General features: G+C 42.0%; 1 protein-coding gene across 1 annotated transcript in view; it reads right to left on the bottom strand.

The window, feature by feature from the left end:
• Positions 1 to 5548: 5548 nt before the first annotated feature.
• fam20cb (FAM20C golgi associated secretory pathway kinase b) overlaps positions 5549 to 19127 on the bottom strand; it is a 137499-nt gene continuing 123920 nt past the window's right edge. Inside the window, exons 5-11 of the mRNA XM_080748115.1 lie at positions 18281 to 18396; positions 14834 to 15014; positions 12327 to 12436; positions 11567 to 11648; positions 9436 to 9495; positions 9134 to 9284; positions 5549 to 8673 (exon numbers count right to left, since the gene is read on the bottom strand). Coding sequence (XP_080604241.1) covers positions 8557 to 8673; positions 9134 to 9284; positions 9436 to 9495; positions 11567 to 11648; positions 12327 to 12436; positions 14834 to 15014; positions 18281 to 18396 — 817 coding nt within the window. The 3' untranslated portion in view covers positions 5549 to 8556. The remainder of the gene's footprint in view (positions 8674 to 9133; positions 9285 to 9435; positions 9496 to 11566; positions 11649 to 12326; positions 12437 to 14833; positions 15015 to 18280; positions 18397 to 19127) is intronic.

Here is a 19127-nt window from a genome sequence, read left to right as displayed (position 1 = left end):
GTGGGTAGAGGACGGAGTCTCTGAGTCTGTAGAAAAGGCGTCACATTAACCTCTTTGTGCAACATTTAAATATGGACTTTGGATTGAAATCGAATTGTTTATAGATTGCCTCATGAAAACCCTGTAGGCCTACATACATAAAATGTCACAATGCGACATAGCTCTGTTTACACACTGCTGTACCCCCTCCAACTGTATAGACATGTTCCCCATTTTCAACTGTTTTTATTTTATCTGTGATACTTGCTTTGGCAATATAAACGTATGTTTTCTCATGCCAATAAAGCTCCTTTGAATTGAATTGCAAGAGATGAGGCCGTAACGCGCCTTGCCTAACGAGTTAACCTTGGCGTGGTGGGTTGCTTCCTTGTCGTCTGTGATGGGGGGCTTGGGTTCGATTCCCGTCGGAGGCGAGCTGCGCTCTGTCAGCTACTTTACAATAATATTTGGACCAGTGAGTTACTGAGGTTTTCAATATTTTAGCTGGATAATAAGACAAAAGGAAGAGTCCTGTTTCTATTGTGGTTCCAAAACATTCAAACATCTAGACAAGCAATCTGTAGACAAAATGTTTGAATAAACGTTTATTTACAAAGAAAATAGGAGGAATCTTGACTTTCAAGCCTACCTATAAAATCATCATCATCATCACCATAATTAGTCTATAGATTATAGAATATGCATGTTGTTGTATAGCCTACTTAGCCCTCAACAGGTTTCTCCTGGTGCTTTTGATTTGTTCTAATTCTGTAATTAAAGCAACAAAGTAGATTTATTTGAGGTAATTGTACTCTAAGTAAGTGTGTTAACATGTTCTAGGAGGAGTTGACCCCCAAACCCCCGTTGGGGGGTCGAAAACCCGATGTCTATAAAGTGTGAAACTGAATCAGCTGGAACTTAGAATCTGAATGCAGCTGCTGTTCTTGGCGTCGCCTGTTCGTCATTCATCGGCAATCATCGGCGCCGCTCGGGGCGGCAGAACCGGGATGTTGTTTCGACGTCTCAAATGCGTCAGGAACCGGAACCGGGACGGTGTTTCGTCTTCTTGCACCACAGAAACGGCGAAACACCGTCCGAGTTCCGGCTGCTGCACAGACCTCCAAACACCATCCCGGTTCCTGCAGGTTGCAACACACACACACACACACACACACACACGCACACACACGTGCACACGCACACACACACACACACACACACACACACACACACACACACACACACACACACACTGTAATGTAAACGTATGTTTTCTCATTCCAATAAAGCGCCTTTGAAATTGAATTGAATTGCAAGAGATGAGGCCGCAACTCACCATACCAAGTGAGTTAAACTTGGCGTTGCATGTTGCTTCCTTGTCTGCTGAATGGGGACTCGGGGTCGATTCCCGTCGGAGGCAAGCTGCCTCGCTCAGTCAGCTACTTTACAATATATAATATTTGGACCAGTGAGTCACTGAGGTTTTCAATATTTTAGCTGGATATTAAGACCAAAGTTAGAGTCCTGTTTCTATTGTGGTTCCAAAACATTCAAACATCTAGACAAGCAATCTGTAGACAAAATGTTTGAATAAACGTTTATTTACATAAAATAGGAGGAATTTATATCTTTGAATTGAATTGCAAGAGATGAGGCCGCAACTCACCATACCAAGTGAGTTAAACTTGGCGTTGCATGTTGCTTCCTTGTCTGCTGAATGGGGACTCGGGGTCGATTCCCGTCGGAGGCAAGCTGCCTCGCTCAGTCAGCTACTTTACAATATATAATATTTGGACCAGTGAGTCACTGAGGTTTTCAATATTTTAGCTGGATATTAAGACCAAAGTTAGAGTCCTGTTTCTATTGTGGTTCCAAAACATTCAAACATCTAGACAAGCAATCTGTAGACAAAATGTTTGAATAAACGTTTATTTACATAAAATAGGAGGAATTTATATCTTTCAAGCTTACCTATAAAATCATCATCATCATCATCACCACAATTAGTCTATAGATTATAGAATATGCATGTTGTTGTATAGCCTACTTGTACCATTGAGCTAAGGCATCTTTAGGCCCTCAACAGGTTTCTCCTGGTGCTTTTGATTTGTTCTCTTGTATTTTAGCCTTGAAAAGGTCAAAGTCCTCCAACATTGAACTGTAGGTGGAATGGGATTTGATCATGGAAACTCTGAGCTGAGAGTCTGACCATTAAACCACTACACCATCTCTCACATCAAACTGGTGCTTTTGATTACTTAATTTTGTATTTTAAGGTCCAAGAAATGCAGCATGATCTGTAGGAGGACTGGGATTTGAACATGGTACCTTTGAACTCAGAGTCCAATAACCAGTCGGACCATCACTCAGTCACTCTGAGCAGATGTCTCTAAGTCCCTATTTACACTGGCAGTCAAATCCAGCCTGAATCAGATCCGTTTCAGATACCTTTACTTCTCAGGAAACAGGGGGAGAGACACCTCTCCCGATGGTCCTCCGTGTACCTTGATGGCATGGGACTTGAACCTGTCTGAAACCCGCCTGAAGCAGGGACAACCGATCAGGCACCTTTGGGCCCTCAACAGGTGTTTCCTTGTGCTTTTGATTTGTTCTTCTGTAGACTAGCCTTGAAAAGGTCAAAGTACTCCAGCATTGAACCATAGGGAACTGGGGTTTGAACACTGAATCTCTGTATCAAGAGTCTGTTCATTAGACCTCTAGACCATAGCTCAGTCACTCTAAGCTGATGTCTCTAGTACTTTTGACTTCTTTCTTTGTATTTTAATTTGAAAATATCAACATACTGCAGCATTGAACCATAGGGGGACTGGTATTTGAACATGGAATCTTTGTGCTGAGAGCCTGTTCATTAGACCGATAGATAGACCATCTCTCAGGCACTCTGAGCACATGTCTCTTAGTGCTTTTGACTTCAGATTTTGTATTTTAGCCTTGAAAATGTTAAGGTTCTCTATAAGAGGATTGGGATTTGAACACTGAATGTCTGTGCTCAGAGTCTGATCTTCAAATCTCCAGACCATCACACTGTCAGTGCCAGCAGACACTTAGCACTATTGAAGTATTATTTTGTATGTTAGCCTTCAGTTAATAAAGGAGAATCACTCAAGCATTGTACTTACTGACAGTTCATGGTCTACAGATATTCAGTGTTCAAATCCCAGTCCTCCTACTGAGAACCTTGACATTTTCAAGGCTAAAGTACAAAAGAAGTCAAAAGCACTAAGAGACATTTACTCAGTGTGCCTGAGTGATGGTCTAGTGGTCTAATGAACAGACTCTCAACACACAGATTTCATGTTCAAATACCAGCCCCCCTATGGTTCAAAGCTGTAATACTTTAAACTTTTCAAGGTTAAATACAAAAGAAGAAGGCATAACCACTAAGATACATTCTCCAGGAGTGACTGACTGATGGTGTGGTGGTCAAATGATCAAACTCAAATTGTGGAGGTTCCTAGTTCAAATACCAGTACCCCTATGGTTCAATGCTGCAATACTTTGAACTTTTAAAGGCTAAAATTCAAAAAAATAAGTCATAAACACTAAGAAACATCAACTGGGAGTGAATGGATGATGGACTGGTGGTCTAATGATCAGACTTAAAGTTCAAAGGTTCCATGTTCAAATCCTAGCTCCCCAAAGGTTTGATGCTAGAACATTTTGTCATTTTCAATGCTAAAATTGAATCTCAAATTCTTCCAGTGCTCTCGAGATGGTGAGCATTTGAAATGTATTTTTGTAAAACCTTAGTTGGACAGCGTTCTTTCACACATAACACCTCACCTTTACTTCTCAGGAAACAGGGGGAGAGACACCTCTCCCGATGGTCCTCCGTGTACCTTGATGGCATGGGACTTGAACCTGTCTGAAACCCGCCTGAAGCAGGGACAACCGATCAAGCACTCAGCCACTGCGCCAAGGCACCTTTGGGCCCTCAACAGGTGTTTCCTTGTGCTTTTGAGTTGTTCTTTTGTATACTAGCCTTGAAAAGGTCAAAGTACTCCAGCATTGAACCATAGGAAGTGGGGTTTGAACACTGAATCTCTGTATTGAGAGTCTATTCATTAGACCTCTAGACCATAGCTCAGTTACTCTAAGAAGACCTCTCTTAGTGTTTTTGACTTCGTCTTTTGTATTTTGGCCTTGAAAATGTCAACATGTTCCAGCATTGAAACATAGGGGCAACTGGGGTTTGAACAAGGAATCTCTGTACAGGGGGTTGGTTCATTAGACGCTATACCATCATTCGGTGACTCTGAGCATATGTCTCTAGCAGTTTGCTAAAAACTAGCAAACTGACACCTCCTACCTTCTGTTCGAATTCGAGGAGTAGGACAGCCTGGTTTACGAGGCTGCAAACACTCTAGCATGGAACTGAAGGTTGAATGGGATTTGAACATGGAACATCTGTGGTCAGAGTCTGATCATTAGAGCACTAGACCATCACTCCATCACTGTGAGGAGATGTCTCTTAATGCTTTTGAGTTCTTCTTTTGTATTTTGGCCTTGAAAATTTCAAAATACTCCAGTATTGAAATTTAGGAGGTGTGGGATTTGAACATGGATTCTCTGTGCTGAGAGTCTGATCACTAGACCATCTCTTGGTCACTTTGGACGAATGTCGTTTAGAGCTTTTGACTTTCTTTTGTATTATATCCTTGAAGCCATAGTCCTTAACTGAGTTAAGTTAAGTATTTCACCTACCCTTAAAAGAACGTTGAATATTCTGCGTCGCTCCGATCCGTGCACAGGAGTATTCAAAAGATGCCCTGGTCTCCTAGAATCTGAAAATAATCACTTGCAACAATCCACTCAAAGATATAGGCTTGCTCGTCAACCTTGCCCCAAGCCCCTCTCCCATACACATACACTAGGGCTTATTAATTACCAGCTTGCAAAAATGATCAATAGATACACAGCCGATTACGTCGGCCAAAATGTGATTCATTGGAACCATAGGGTAGGCTATATACTGTATATATTATATAAGATTGGAACCCTGTCTAGAAATGTACTTCCTTTGATTTTTTTGCAAACTGTTGATAAAATATTCAATCAATCAATCAATCAATCAGAAACGCGGTTATAGCACCACCATGTGGCCGATTCGACAGTGTGTTCATGATTCCTGAAATTTTGTGCAAAACGGGACACTTTTGCAAACTTTGGGAGCCTATCGTAGCCAATCGGCTACGGACAGATATATAGTATCTGTCAGATTCTCCATATTCCATTCTGATTAGTCTCTATAGAGACTATAAGAGATTATTTGTACTGATTTGTGTGAGGTTTGGACACAAATCTGTACAAGTAACATAAAAACTCTGCCTCCTGGTGGTGCGATGCAAGGCCTAAATTTGTGAAAACGCACACACGCGTGCACTCTCACGCACACACACTGACTGACGGGAGCTAAAACAGTCTCGACAATGACAAAGACTTACTGTAGCAGACAATTTAAGTGAGCAAAGACACCATGTGATAGATACATTGAAAGATACATTTTTGTTTTATTGCACTTTTACCATGATGCAACGAAACTCCACAGAAACAATGAGTCAGAATAAAAAATAAAAGAAGTATTTTGCAAGGCTGAGACGTATCCTCTAACGCAGCGGTTCTCAAAGTGGATTCCAGGGACTCTGTGGGTTCCTTTATGGGGGTCCATATTGACCCATACAAGTCTGTAACTCTATCGGCATACAAATGGAACCAAATGGACCTGTTACAGTGATGTCATTACGTGCGCATCCCGCATCAAAAAGTCATTCAAGTCACCCAGGGACTCATTCATGTCATGGTCCTGGGGTCCCGGGGATGCGCCTCCATTGGAGTCCATGTTAAAAAAAGGAAAAAAAAAAGAAATTCCACAAACACCACCAAGTCCACCATTGTTCATGGGTGAAAGCATCCTACTTTACCCTACGTTAACACAAATAAAATCCACGTAGAAAGTCTTAAACAGGCGATAGAAACGTCAATGTTTTGATTCCACCGACGTCCGACGCCATTTTGCGCGCGTAAACTTTATATTGAGGACTCATAAAACTTTTCTGGGACCCATTTGAATGACCACCTGTGGGTCCCGGGACCCATTACATTGAAAACCTAGTAACATCACCGTTGTTAGGGTCCATTTGGTTCCATTTGTATGCTGTCAGAGTTAAGGGGAAACCTTGAAATTTGAAAGTTTGAGAAACACTGCTCTAACGGCTTCCACGGCTCCATCTGCATCTCCACACACACAGTACTGACACAGGACTAGATGGAGATGTATATAAAATGTTATGGAATTGACGGAGTCCGCATACACATACATTAAGACCTGGGCATCTTATCTATCACTTGTATCGGGGGAATAATATATCCTTTTAACCCATTCAGTTAGGAAACCAAACATTCAAGTATTTCTATCATTGCACAGGCACTAGATGTTCCTACGGTATATATTAAATTTCAGCCAGTAACTGCTCCTTTGAGTTTTTCTTTTCTTTTTTGAGCTGTCATCAGCTGTTTGGAGGGAATGAAATGTACATCGTGAAGTATAATCTCTCAAACAACAGCAACACCTGGACATATTACAAAAAATAAAATAAAAATAAAAACAATAATATAAAACTTTTAGTGTCACATTTGGCTTTTTTCTTTCTTTTTTTGGCACCATAAATTATGACCTCAGATCTTGAAATAAACCGAACCAGAAACAGCAGTTGGAAATGGATTAGATGTTGTAAACATGTACAGTATCAATCAGAAACGTATTCATGGACAGAAGTTTGAATCTAAGGAGACTGGATTATTGTTCTATGACGAAATCACGGCGTCTGGACTGATTTTCATTTTGGTTTAGCTGTAAACCACGGTTAGACAAGGTTAAACAATAGCCTTAATAATCACTATTAAAGCTAATTTCTACTTTGTCGACCAATTGTGTCAGTGACAAAATAAATGTGTTCAAGTAAAAAAGGGTTGACAAATACATTGTTTGTGTCGTGTGACACGGTCGATGAAGTATGAATTAGCTTCAGGGTGGGCTGGAATAAGGAGACAGTCACCAGGAATGGTGAATAGGGATGGGACAATACACGATATTATCGTTTATCGTGATCAAAAACACTCACGATAATCGTATCATAGAGATTTAACTTTTTTCACTCTTTATCAATTGTCTTTGCCAAAAAATAGCCGATCTGCAATTTTTTGGCAAATGTTCCACCCCAGGATAATGGATTTTGATTATCGAGATAATATCGTTAAATCGCGATTTATTGTGTCACAATAATCGTGATACGAAATGTTCATATCGTCCCATCCCTAATGGTGAACCTTCACTCAGAGGCACATACCTGCTAGCAACCTGTGCACTGCTATTGCTCAGGCTAGTTATGCCCTCTTGTGGACAGATGAGTAAGTGCAAATCTGAGGATGTTGCATCAATTTCCATCTTAACATAAAGCAATTTTGATGTTGATTATGTATTATTCATTTCAAATAATAAATACAAAAATCAAATAAATAGTCTCTCAAGGACAAAACTGATATTAACTGATAGGGAGAAGAGAAAAAAAGAGACAAATCCAGGAGTAAACCGGCACTCCAATCACATGTTTCCATTTTCAAAACAAAACACATCTGAAAAAAAAAGAAAAAAAAAGACATTATGCAATAAACCGTTTCTTTTTACGTATTAAAACGACAAAGAAGTCAGTTTCTTTAACCTCTGTAACCAAAACACTAGCAATACCAGAACACGTAGGAACACATAATTCAGCTAGGGAAGCGGAAGGGATAGAGTAGGGTGGCGCGAGGTTTTGGGGGGTGTAGAAGAATCTATACAAGTCCCTCAGAATTCACTGAATTCAAAAAGGTGTCCTAAACAAGATAAAGACAAATGCATCTCTTGCAAGACTTTCGTGGTGGGATGGTGCCGCAGTGGGTTTGGTAGGTCGTGGCGGTCGTTAGGGTCAGCTGTGGTGATAAAGTGGCTCTTACGTAAAGAGTCCAGGTAAAGCGGGGGTGTGGTCCAGTTACTGCCACATTTTCAGAGTTTCCGTTCTGTCCCCCTGCGCTTGAAAATGGAACGCTTTCCGACATACAGTATCTCGGGCCACTATCGGTAAAGGTTAAGTCATTGCACCTTTTGGACCGCGCCCAGTCCTATCCGAGCGGGCTCGCAGTTCCAAGATCAGCTCAGTCCCCACAACGGCTTCTTCCCGTGTCAAAGTCAACACATGGGCCTCTGAGAATGCTATGTACAGATGGACGTCATCTGTTACATCAGTGGCTCTCAAAGTGGATTCCAGGGACTTTGTGGGTTCCTTTTTTGGGGTCTAAATTGACCCATACAAGTCTGTAACTCTAACAGTGTGTACACTGTCAGAGTTAAGGGGAGACCTTGAAATGTAAAAGTTTGAGTAACACCGTGTTACACAATACAGCAGTCCAGTTAAACACAATGACTTTAGCCCACTGGCCCAGTGTTGTATCTCCACGCTTTCGGTCCTATCCGGCTACTACCCAGGCTCCCAGGTTGGTTAGCTCCATGTGCCCAGCCAGCTACCTCCGTCGCGGGGCCATGTGGGTGAGCTCTGTCCCTCGGTCCACCTGGAGGTCGTCCTCCACCACGTTGCTGTAGCCCTCCTTTTCGATGCAGTCGGCTAGCACCCTTAGCACCTGTAACCCATAGCAACATGACTCGGTTAGATTCCGGGGATCGAGAGACAATTTCCAAAACCGTCTCAAAAACAGAGGGAAAAGCCGCGCACGCGCTACTGATAGTTAGAAATGCTTTGTAGCACTTTTTTCTAAAATATCGTAAGCAAACAAACAGTGACCATTCGTGTGTCACGGACTAATCTTTATGGGTCACAACTCGAATAAAAATTAAATTTTATTTTCCTACATTAAATTGATAATTTCTGATTTACAAGCTCATAATGTGGCGTGAAGCAACGCAGTGTGAACTTGTAGAGCTGCTATTTCTTTAGTTTGGGTCCCGGGCAAACATCTAATCTCTTTTTTTTACGGTCCTGAGTTAAAACATTTGGGAACCACTGGAATAGAGCGTGCTTGTTCATCCACTTCCCATCTACGTTCATTGCGGAGAGAGTGTGAAGGCAAGGCAGTTAGTTACCTGGCGTAGTCTTCGGTCCATGGCCTCCAGGTGCGGCTGTATGAGGATGGGGCTGAGGCGGTCTCTTACCAGGGACTCCGACATCAGGGTGGAGAGCTGGTACTCCTCCTTTGCCAGCAGCTGCAGGCGCAGGTGGGTCGACTTCCTCAGCCTGGAGGGAGGGGCAGCACATTGCCGGTAGATTAATGTTACTGTAATTCAACTCAACTTAATTCAAACTCTCTCTCTTGCCGTATCGATACTTTTACTTAAGTAAAACATTTGAGTACTTTTCCCACCACTGCACCTGATACTGGTCTTACCTGCAGCACTGACTCAAAGGGACCAGAATGGAGCTCTCATCATGGGAGTGCTTTCCAAACCTAGAATGAAACATAGACAGTCATCTACTGCAGTGGTTCTCATACATTTACATGTCGAGGACCCCCAAATTAATATGTATTTGGCGAAGGACCCCATCTAAAAAAGATTATTTTTAGGCGATATGTATTGTTAGGCGATATGCTTCTGCATACGCGCAAGCACGCACACGAGCGCGCGCGCACACGCACGCGCATACGCGCAGACACACACTTTCGAGGGAAAATTGTTTTTTAGTTTTCTAGTTTGAATATTGTGTTTCAACTTTACTTGTTTATTACTTAAGGTGAGAACCTTGTATAAGCCCTTTATGGGCTTCCTTTCTCGCCTGCACATATTTTCATGCTTTTTTTTAATAATGTTAACATGTATTGTTTGTTTTCTTATTGTGCAAATAAATAAATCAAAAAAGCTTATATAGAAAGCTAATGTACAGTATATAGGTTTAAAGTGATTAATCTGAATATGATGCTAGATTTATTTTTTGCTGGGGACCATCTGTAACCCCTTCAAGGACCCCCACCCCTACTGTATCATATCATTACATAACTGTACATAAAATCATTACATTTCCCTTACTTTTTATTATTCATGCATTTTGTTATGTTTAAGGGTCGATCCATACCGTTATAAGGAGCCTAACTAAGTTCGGTTCGGCCCTAGGCGAACCCAAATATGGTTCGCATCCCCCGGTTCGGGGGGGCGTCAACCTACTAAATTCGGCTCTACGGTGCTGACGAAATGTTGTGACCTCCCGACTTCATTTCGGTACTCAGCGGTGTCTTCTCATTCATTCAGCCCGGCTTCACGTTCATATTCTCGGCTGTGAATCCAAGGAAACAGCGGTCGTTGGGAGGGAGACACGCCGACTTCCAAATGCTTGTGTGGCCGTCTTTTGGGCATCGCAGAGCGGACACAAGTCAGCCTGGCTCTGGCTGGAGACGAAGAGTGGTGGACTGGGAGGCGCGCGCGCGACACACACACACACACACACACACACACACACACACACACACACGCCTTTGCTGCGTGTATCGCTGCTAACGCGTCGCTTAAACACAACTTTGCTATTAAATTGCTAGTGTTCCGTGTTGATATGTTTTCCTTTTCCACGACGAGTTGTGACTGCGTGATGACATGCATGCAGCAAGGGAGGCGGCACGTCTATAATGTGAGCTTGTAGATTAAATGTTTTTGACAGAGCTCGAGCCGAGCGTTTGTGAGTGTGAGTGAGAGAGAAGAGACCTCACTGGTGCTGCTGCCTGCTGGAGCTGCTACTCACTGGACCTCCAGTCATTCAGTGTGCAGCGCGAGGGAAGGCAATATATATATCCGCCATGCAATGCTCATTCATCGGCCACAAACGTCGTCATGCCACGGACCTCCAATATTTACATGCGACTTCGGCACTAGCCGTTAAGAAAGTATGGATGAAATCACCCCCGAACCTAAATAATTTCGGGTCGGGGCGTCCTCCCGAACCGAAATTAGTCGGCTCCTTATAACGGTATGAAACGACCCTTAGCCAGCCAATATTATACGTCTTCATTGCTAAATTCTTAAAATAATTGTGGTTGCTGTTTCAATATTCCATTTCAATTACAATTTTTCTATCAATTACACAACCCATGAAGCCTTGAATTCATGGGTTGGCGTTTGTTTTTGTTGCATTTAAGCCAATAATTTGATGACCGGGTCATTGGTCAGTAGGAGACTCTAAATCCTAAGGATTTTCTGAGAAACGTACGTATGTTTCTTTATCTTAGTTTTTAATGTCAAGGATGCCTAGAATTATATGTATTTGACCGCGGACCCCCATCTCAAAATATTTAGTTTTCCAGGGACCCCCAGAAGCAAAGATTTGAGTTAAAAATGTTTGCAAAATTTGAATATTTGCACAAATTGTCATGTTTTTTCAAAAATAGCCAAAGTATAAAAAAGAATGTTAAAGTGGTTACGTGACACAGATGCGTTCCCGGTCTTAAAGGGTTAAAGGGTGTGTAATTGATAGAGAATAAGTCATTTATTGGGTGAACTTCTCCTTTAAAGTGATCTTCTCAAACATGGGCTCACCCTCTGCCGTTGTCCAGATGGATGATGAAAGTCTCATTGCCGAACTTCTCAAATGTCTCGTAATGGTGCCGATCCATGTTTCCTGCAGGTGACGACATGCCAATAAATCAGCCAAGTGTATGTGTGTGTCAGTGTCTGTTGACGAAGTGTATGACGAAAAAATGTTTGTCGATGTCGACTATGTTTTTTTCACTGATGAAAACTAAATAAAAAACTAAGCTGTGATGACTAAAACTAAGACTAAATATATTGACACTTTAAAACAACAAAATAAAAACTAGACTAAAAAGGGAGGGACTAGTGGAGAATAGAGTCATTTTATGTTTGGTTGCTCTCAGGTGTTGTGCGCTGAAAATAGCAGATCTACAAGCTCACAACGCATCGTAGTTGTATTTTCAGCACACAACCAAGTGTAAAATCAGTCATTACAGTGCCATCAAGGCCTGTCAAAAAACATTTCAGTTGACTAAATCAACTGTAGATTTAGTTGCATAAAATCTTATGATATTTAGTCGACTAAATTATGACTAAAACTAAATGACATTTTATCCAAAAGACTATGACTAAAACTAAATCAAACTTTGCCGTCAAAAACAACACTGGTGTGTGTGTGTGTGTGTGTGTGTGTGTGTGTGTGTGTGTGTGTGTGTGTGTGTGTGTGTGTGTGTGTGTGTGTGCATGTGCTTGTATACATCCCGCTTCAGCACTAAAATAAGGCAAAACACTTTGTGTGCGTTGCTGTCACAATGCATCATCTCACCCATGAGGAAGTCAAAAATGGTCATGTCCATAATGTCCAGTAGTCGTGTTCCGCTGTCATAAGGCGGGGTCTGTTTCACCTCCTCACAGTAGTCGGGGTCCACCTCCCATCTAAATGGAACAGAACATGCATCAGATCAATGATGTATCACAGCATAGTATGACATACAGCAGGGTTCCCCAATTAGTTTTCCCCAAGGGCCGAATTATGTCTAGGGTACCAAGCCGAGGGCCACAACATTGCAGGGTGACGACGGTGGCGTTTCCGCTACTCCAGCAACAGTTCAGATATCGTCAATGTCGGGCAGAAACCTCGTATCTCCATCTCAATGTGTACGTTTTTTGGTAAAGCAAAGCCCTGCTTCATCATACAAGACCGTCGCTCAAAACTAGTGAAAACAGCAGATCTACAAGCACATAGATCTGCTGTTTTCACTAGTTTAGTACATTTTTTAGATGATAAATACAAAACGAACGGTTTTGGACATACAAGGTTTCCACCCGACAACGACGATATACTAGTGTTGTTCCTGCTCTTATACCACCATTATTACTGGGGTTGGTGGGGGCCAGACAGTAGCCCCCCGCGGGCCGCAAATGGCCCGCGGGCCGCCTATTGTGGAACCCTGACATACAGCATCACACACCAATCTGACAGATGCCTGAAGAAGGTCCATGACCGAAACGTTGCTTTAATAAAAGTTGTCCTTATTGTGCAAGTGAAGACGGTGTGTGGCTTATTTCACTTTATTCTATACATCTGTTCCCTAGCTGCGAGGCGAAGGCAAAAAAAGATAAGACAAACGTTATTGTCCTGAAGGAAATGTGTCTTGGACACATACCGTGGTCAAGGGTTGAACATGGTGGATGCAGCACTGGCACTGCACTGTCTGGCAAGGCATGTGTAGAAAAGACACTAGGTGGCAGCAGAGAGTAACTAGTGCAATCCAATGTAACTTGTTAAAAAAAATAAAAAATAATTACATAATGCCTATGTCAGTATACACAGACTATCACCATTTGAGACCAGTTGTTCTAGTAGTTGATCTCTATACTGTAGTTGATCTCTATAACAGTAGTTGATCTCTATAACACACGTCTGCTCTATGTGTTCTTGTATACTGAGACAATTGGACACGCAAACCACTTTGTGGTATCATTTTGCAATAATTGACAGTCGTTTTCCACTGTGACGGAGGAAGAACAAGCAGCTCCAACATTAACAGAGATTTGCTTTAATGAATGTCTTCTGATAGATTATTTATATTTCTGACACAGACCCCTCATGTTAGTTAGTCACTCCAAAATGTGTGTTTTTTTGATTGATTGAAGATTGATTGATTGATTGAAGAATTTATTAGAAGTTTGCAATAGAAAAAAGTACAGTTTCATGACAAATCACTGGTACAAGGTCAACTAAAAGGAGATCCTAGAAAGCCGAGGCTTATTTCCACAGGAACCACACTTTAAGTATCTCATATAACATTGAAAGACAGACGGATAGAACATAGTACTTTATCTAGGATAATATCAGTTTCAAAAGCATAACATCAAATACAAAGGCAGAAAAAAAAGGGGTGGGGGGAACATGGGGGCTTAGTCTATTTACAAGTCACGGGTAGCAGCTGCCTGAAGGTGACTTTTCATGCCAATTTTGAAGGAGGCTAAGGCTTGTGGAATAGCAGGAGAACGAGTTTGAGCCTTGTTTAGAGTTAAATCTACGTTGATGATGATTAGTGTGGTGTTGTGATCGTGAACATCCTTGACCTTTAAGAAGTAGTTTGTCAGGTACATGGGTATCTTGATCTCATATGAGCACAACGATGAACGGCTTCAGTGTAAGTGAGTCCGGATAAGGGCAGTAGCTAAATAAATAAAATAATCCTGTACAGCAGGGGCATGGGTTTTCAAAGTGGGTGACGGGGCACCCTGGGGTGCCGTGACGGCAGTCCAGGGGTGCCGCAAGATCATTTGATAATATTTGGAATTAATTTGGACACTTGAAGAAATATTTAGTATCATTTTAAACTTGAAGTGCAAAGTTATTTTCAGTCAGTTCTAACCAAAATGGCTATTATCTTAACGTTTTCCTCGCAACATAATCACTAAAATATCGTCACTGTCAGGCAGAAACCTCTGTCGCACAACACTAGTGAAAACAGCAGATCTACAAGCACACAACGCCTCGCATCGCGAGGCGTTGTGTGCTTGTAGATCGGCTGTTTTCACTAGTTTATTACATTTTATAGACGATAAATACAAAACGAACGGTTTTGGACATACAAGGTTTCCACCTGACAACGACAATATGCTATAAATATAAGGTGCTGGCCTGCTGGGAGTGAAAATTATAATGTAGGGGTGCCTCGGATTAAAGAAATATTCATGGGGTGCCCTGAGACAAAAAAGTTTGGGAACCCCTGCCCTAGGGGTCCCGGACCCCCCCCTGTTGAAGACCCCTAGCTGTACAGAAAAAGAAGCATCCTCTGATTGAACGGTCTTTCTTACTCTGCCTTCTTGCGTTTGTGGTAGGAGCGTCTCCAGGGGTTCCTCCAGGTCTTGCGCTTGGCCAGGGCCAGGTCTGGCAGGAAGGCAGCCAGCGAGCCTTCAATCTGGTCTGGTTTACCACACAGGGCATGCTCCGTGGAGCAGTAGTACGAACACTCGCCATAGAAACACACATTATTGGCTGGAGAGGGAAAAAGGTGAAACAACAGTAAATAAATGATACTCCATTGCGTGGCGGTGTCGTTAGCTGAAAATCGGTTTCTGCAGACTGACTATATATAAATAATGTATATCGTCGTTGTCGGGTGTAAAACTTGTATGTCCAAAACCGTTTGTTTTGTATTTATCATTTTTAAAATGATTTATAGTGAAAACAGCCGATCTACAAGCACACAACGCCTCGCGGTGCGAGGCGTCGTGTGCATGTAGATCGGCTGTTTTCACTACTTTTGTGCGGTGGCCTTGTATGCTGAAGCAGTGCTTTACTTTGCGAAAAAGTGTAAAAATTTGAAACTTGGAGATACAAGGTTTCTGCCCGACAATGACGATATATCGGTATAATAAATAATATATATAAAAAAGTAAACAAGTAGAAATAAAAAGTAGATATGCCGTTAAAAATGTAATGGTTTTGTACTATACACGGGACATATGGAAGTGTCTGTACTCCCAGGAGACCAAAATTGGGTTAAGATCCTCCTGTTTGCTGGGGGGGAAAATAAACAATTACCAGGAACTGGCTCAAGACTGACGGACTATAAACTATAAACAGTGGGGACCTATCTTGGACAATGCTCAGGACATGGAATATTTAAAGTAGCTATAGTCAACTTTTTCTTGAAAAACGGATGCTAAAATAAAAATAATGTTTCGAAAATATTTTATAAAAAAATAAGCTTCATATATGTGTTTCTGTTCAAAAATGACCACAAAAAGCATAAAATAATGATACAATAATCATTTTGGCCATTGTCAGACCGACACTCTACAATGAAAAAGTTGACTATAGCTCCTTTAACATTTAAGTTTAAAATAACAGAAGACCTCTTTCATAGGAGACGGGAAAAATGGTTATTGTATAAATTCAAAAAAGGAGAGATGTGAACATAAAGTGTTAAAATGTGCACCCCTGTAAAGGTTATATCGTTTTTTTTTTTGTTTTTTTCATTTTCTGTTTCATTTTATTTTATGATTTATGATTGTATATCTTATGTCTGTTTTGTAAATTTGCAATCTGCAATGAAGACAAAGTTATGCGAAAAAATCTAACTATGTACTTTTTGTCAAGCTGCCCAGCTACGTGGCGAAAAGCATCTTCAATACTTCAAAGCTACCTCATTTTTGAAAGAAACGACAAATGAGACACGATTTGTACTTCCAGGAGGCCTTTCACTGACACATAATAAAGCTCTAGTGCTCGTACAGTACCGGCGTTACCCGGGGGAATTCTCTGATGTATAATAGCTGCAGAGAGTAAACGGAATCCCACGAGAATGTGCCTCGTTTGTATATAAAAAAGGAACTACAGTATGCTAAATTACCTACGTTTCTAGGGAAGGGGGGGATCTTAGTCAGATCCCATGATAATACTGATCCCAAGTGAACGCGCATCCCAGCAATTTTGGGAACAAAAAAACAGGCTTCTCAGCACATTAACTAGGAACCTGCTCCCGCTTCATCTATTCAATACGGAGCCCAGTTATGCCTCATTCACTCTACGAAAAGCCAAGCTAATGGTTTGCTTGGTAATTCAATGTATTCTCTATGCAAACCAGCTTTAAAAATGTCCTAGCTTTTTTTCCAGCTTGGAAATTTTAAAAGCTGGTTTGCATAGAGAATACATTGAATTACCAAGCAAACCATTCGCTTGGCTTTTCGTAGTGTGAATGAGGCATTACAGTGTGTTTGGGAGAGTGGTGTTAAGTGGTAATAACTAGCGTGCGCGTGTGTGCGTGCGTGTGTGTGTGCGTGTGCACGCTAAACCAAATCAAGGGACAAAATAAGTGAGAAATGAGGTTTCAATCCTTCCTGCATGAAAACGAGTCTACTTTTGAGTTATAATTCTGTGGTTTGGGGCAGGAGGTAAGGGGACGGGGATGGGGATGGCCCCAGAGGCACTTGATGAGCACCGGTCCAGGAATGCCTCGCTGCTTATTGCCACTGTCGGGCAGAAACCTTGTATCTACCAAGTTTCAAATTTGTATGTTTTTTCGTAAAGTAAAGCCCTGCTTCATCATACAAGACTGTCGCACAAAACGAGTGAAAATAGCCGATCTACAAGCACACAACGCCTCGCGGTGTGAGGCGTTGTGTGCTCGTAGATCGTCTATTTCCACTAGTTTAAATCATTTTTAAAATGATGCACAAAAAAACAACGGTTTTGGACATACAAGGTTTGCGGCCGCCGACGACCTCATGAGGTCCACGCCACCTTTCTTAGAAGGTAATTATACTCTGTGGTTTCTTGCCTGGCTGAGAGGAAGTGCTAAATGCAACGTGCCTGCCAAGTGGCCCTGTGGTTCCGAGCGCGAAACGTAAACATTAAACCGAGCGGGAGAAAATAAGCGAGGCATGAGGTTTTCGTCCTTCCCGTATCGAAATGGCTCTAATTTTGAACTGTATAATTCTGTGGTTTGGCGAGGAGAGGGGAGGGGTGGCCCACAGGAGCTCTATAAGTCCACAAATTACTCGCTATGCGCCTGCTTATGAGGGTCATGATAACTTCCTTTATTACTTTGGCTTCATATTGTGAATTTGGTGATGGAAATATTTTGGGTTATTGATTAGCTTAGACCAGGGGGACCGGCAACCCTTTTTTTCTTTTTTTCTTTTTTTTGTGCCATGTTAATATTTTCTTGATAGTCAATGTGCCATATCAACATTACATCTTATTATGACACAATATCAAAATAAAAATGTTTCCAACATATTTGCATTCCCCATATACTGCAGTGTATAACAACTGTATAATTTATTTCTTCTTTTGAAATGTTTTCTTTCACATCAGGACATTGTAATGACCATTAGACTCACCCTCCCGGACCCAGATCTCCAGTCAGAGTTCAGAGTTTGAGTGAATGTAGAATGATGTGCAGGATGAGGGGACTTCATTTAATTGACAACATAAAAAAATAATAATAATGAAAAATCTCTTATCTCTCTCTTATGCCAGTGATCACCCTCCCCTGTGTCTATGTTGGCACCCGTGCCTAAGGTTGCCCACCCGTGTGTCGGACCCATTTGTGGATCGCGAACACATTTACACTCTCTGGGGACCCCCCAAAATGATCATATTTTAACTGGGGACCCCCACCCTGACGAGCACTTAGAGTTGAGGCATTACATTACATCCCCAAAATAATTTGGGGACCCCCCTGGGTGTGTGGGCTGAGAGGAAGCACTTTAAATGCAGAGTGTGTGATTGGCCCCCGTCGTGGCTCCACGTACCTGGCGATATGAAGAAGGTCCTCCAGAGCTTCTTGTCCCTGGTGACGTCTCTGATCTCCTTGGTCATGTTGACCAGCCTGCCGGCCACAGGAGGAACGCGGCGGAAGTCCAGGATCCTACGGGACAGATGGATTTGAACGCAGACAGTTAGGGAGGATCCTACGGGACAGATGGATGTGAACGCAGACAGTTAGGGATGATCCTACGGGACAGATGGATTTGAACGCAGACAGTTAGGGATGATCGGCGTCGGTTAGGAGGACACTTGACCCCCAGGAAACCGCTGCCCGGCCTGTGATGGAATCCCACCGCATCCTCCTTCCTGTCCCTTCTCAATGGCTTTGCTCTCTGGGTGAAGTCATGTTGTTAACCGTATGAACCCTAGTGTCCCTATCCTCGGGTGAACATTGCTATTTTCCAGTGGTGTAAAGCAGTGGTTCTCAACCTTTTCAGGCCGCGACCCCCCAAAATAATCATATTTTAACTGGGGTGGGAAAAAAGTCCTTAAATTGTCACTTTAGAAATGTGCATAAACCCTCTATACACTTAAACCTTATGTTGGTTTGTTTGCTGTTGAGTGAGAAAACAATGTTGCACATTAAGCTAATCATCTGGGGACCCCCCAAAATAATTTGCGGACCCCCCTGGGGGTCCCGACCCACAGGTTGAGAACCACTGTTGTACAGTAACTAAGTATGCTGTACTTAAGAACAATTTTGATATATTTGTACTTTACTTGAGTAATTCCAACTTCCAATACTTTTACTTCTACTCCACTACATCTCGGCTACAAATATTGTACTTTTACTCCACCACGTTTATTTGAAAACTTAGACTTGCTTTTGTA

This window comes from Nannobrachium achirus (genome assembly GCF_963921795.1).
Source record: "Nannobrachium achirus genome assembly, chromosome: 18".
NCBI classification, from domain to species: Eukaryota; Metazoa; Chordata; class Actinopteri; order Myctophiformes; family Myctophidae; genus Nannobrachium; species Nannobrachium achirus.
Note: the sequence above shows the minus strand (reverse complement) of the source record. Positions and strands in the feature narration are given on the sequence as shown.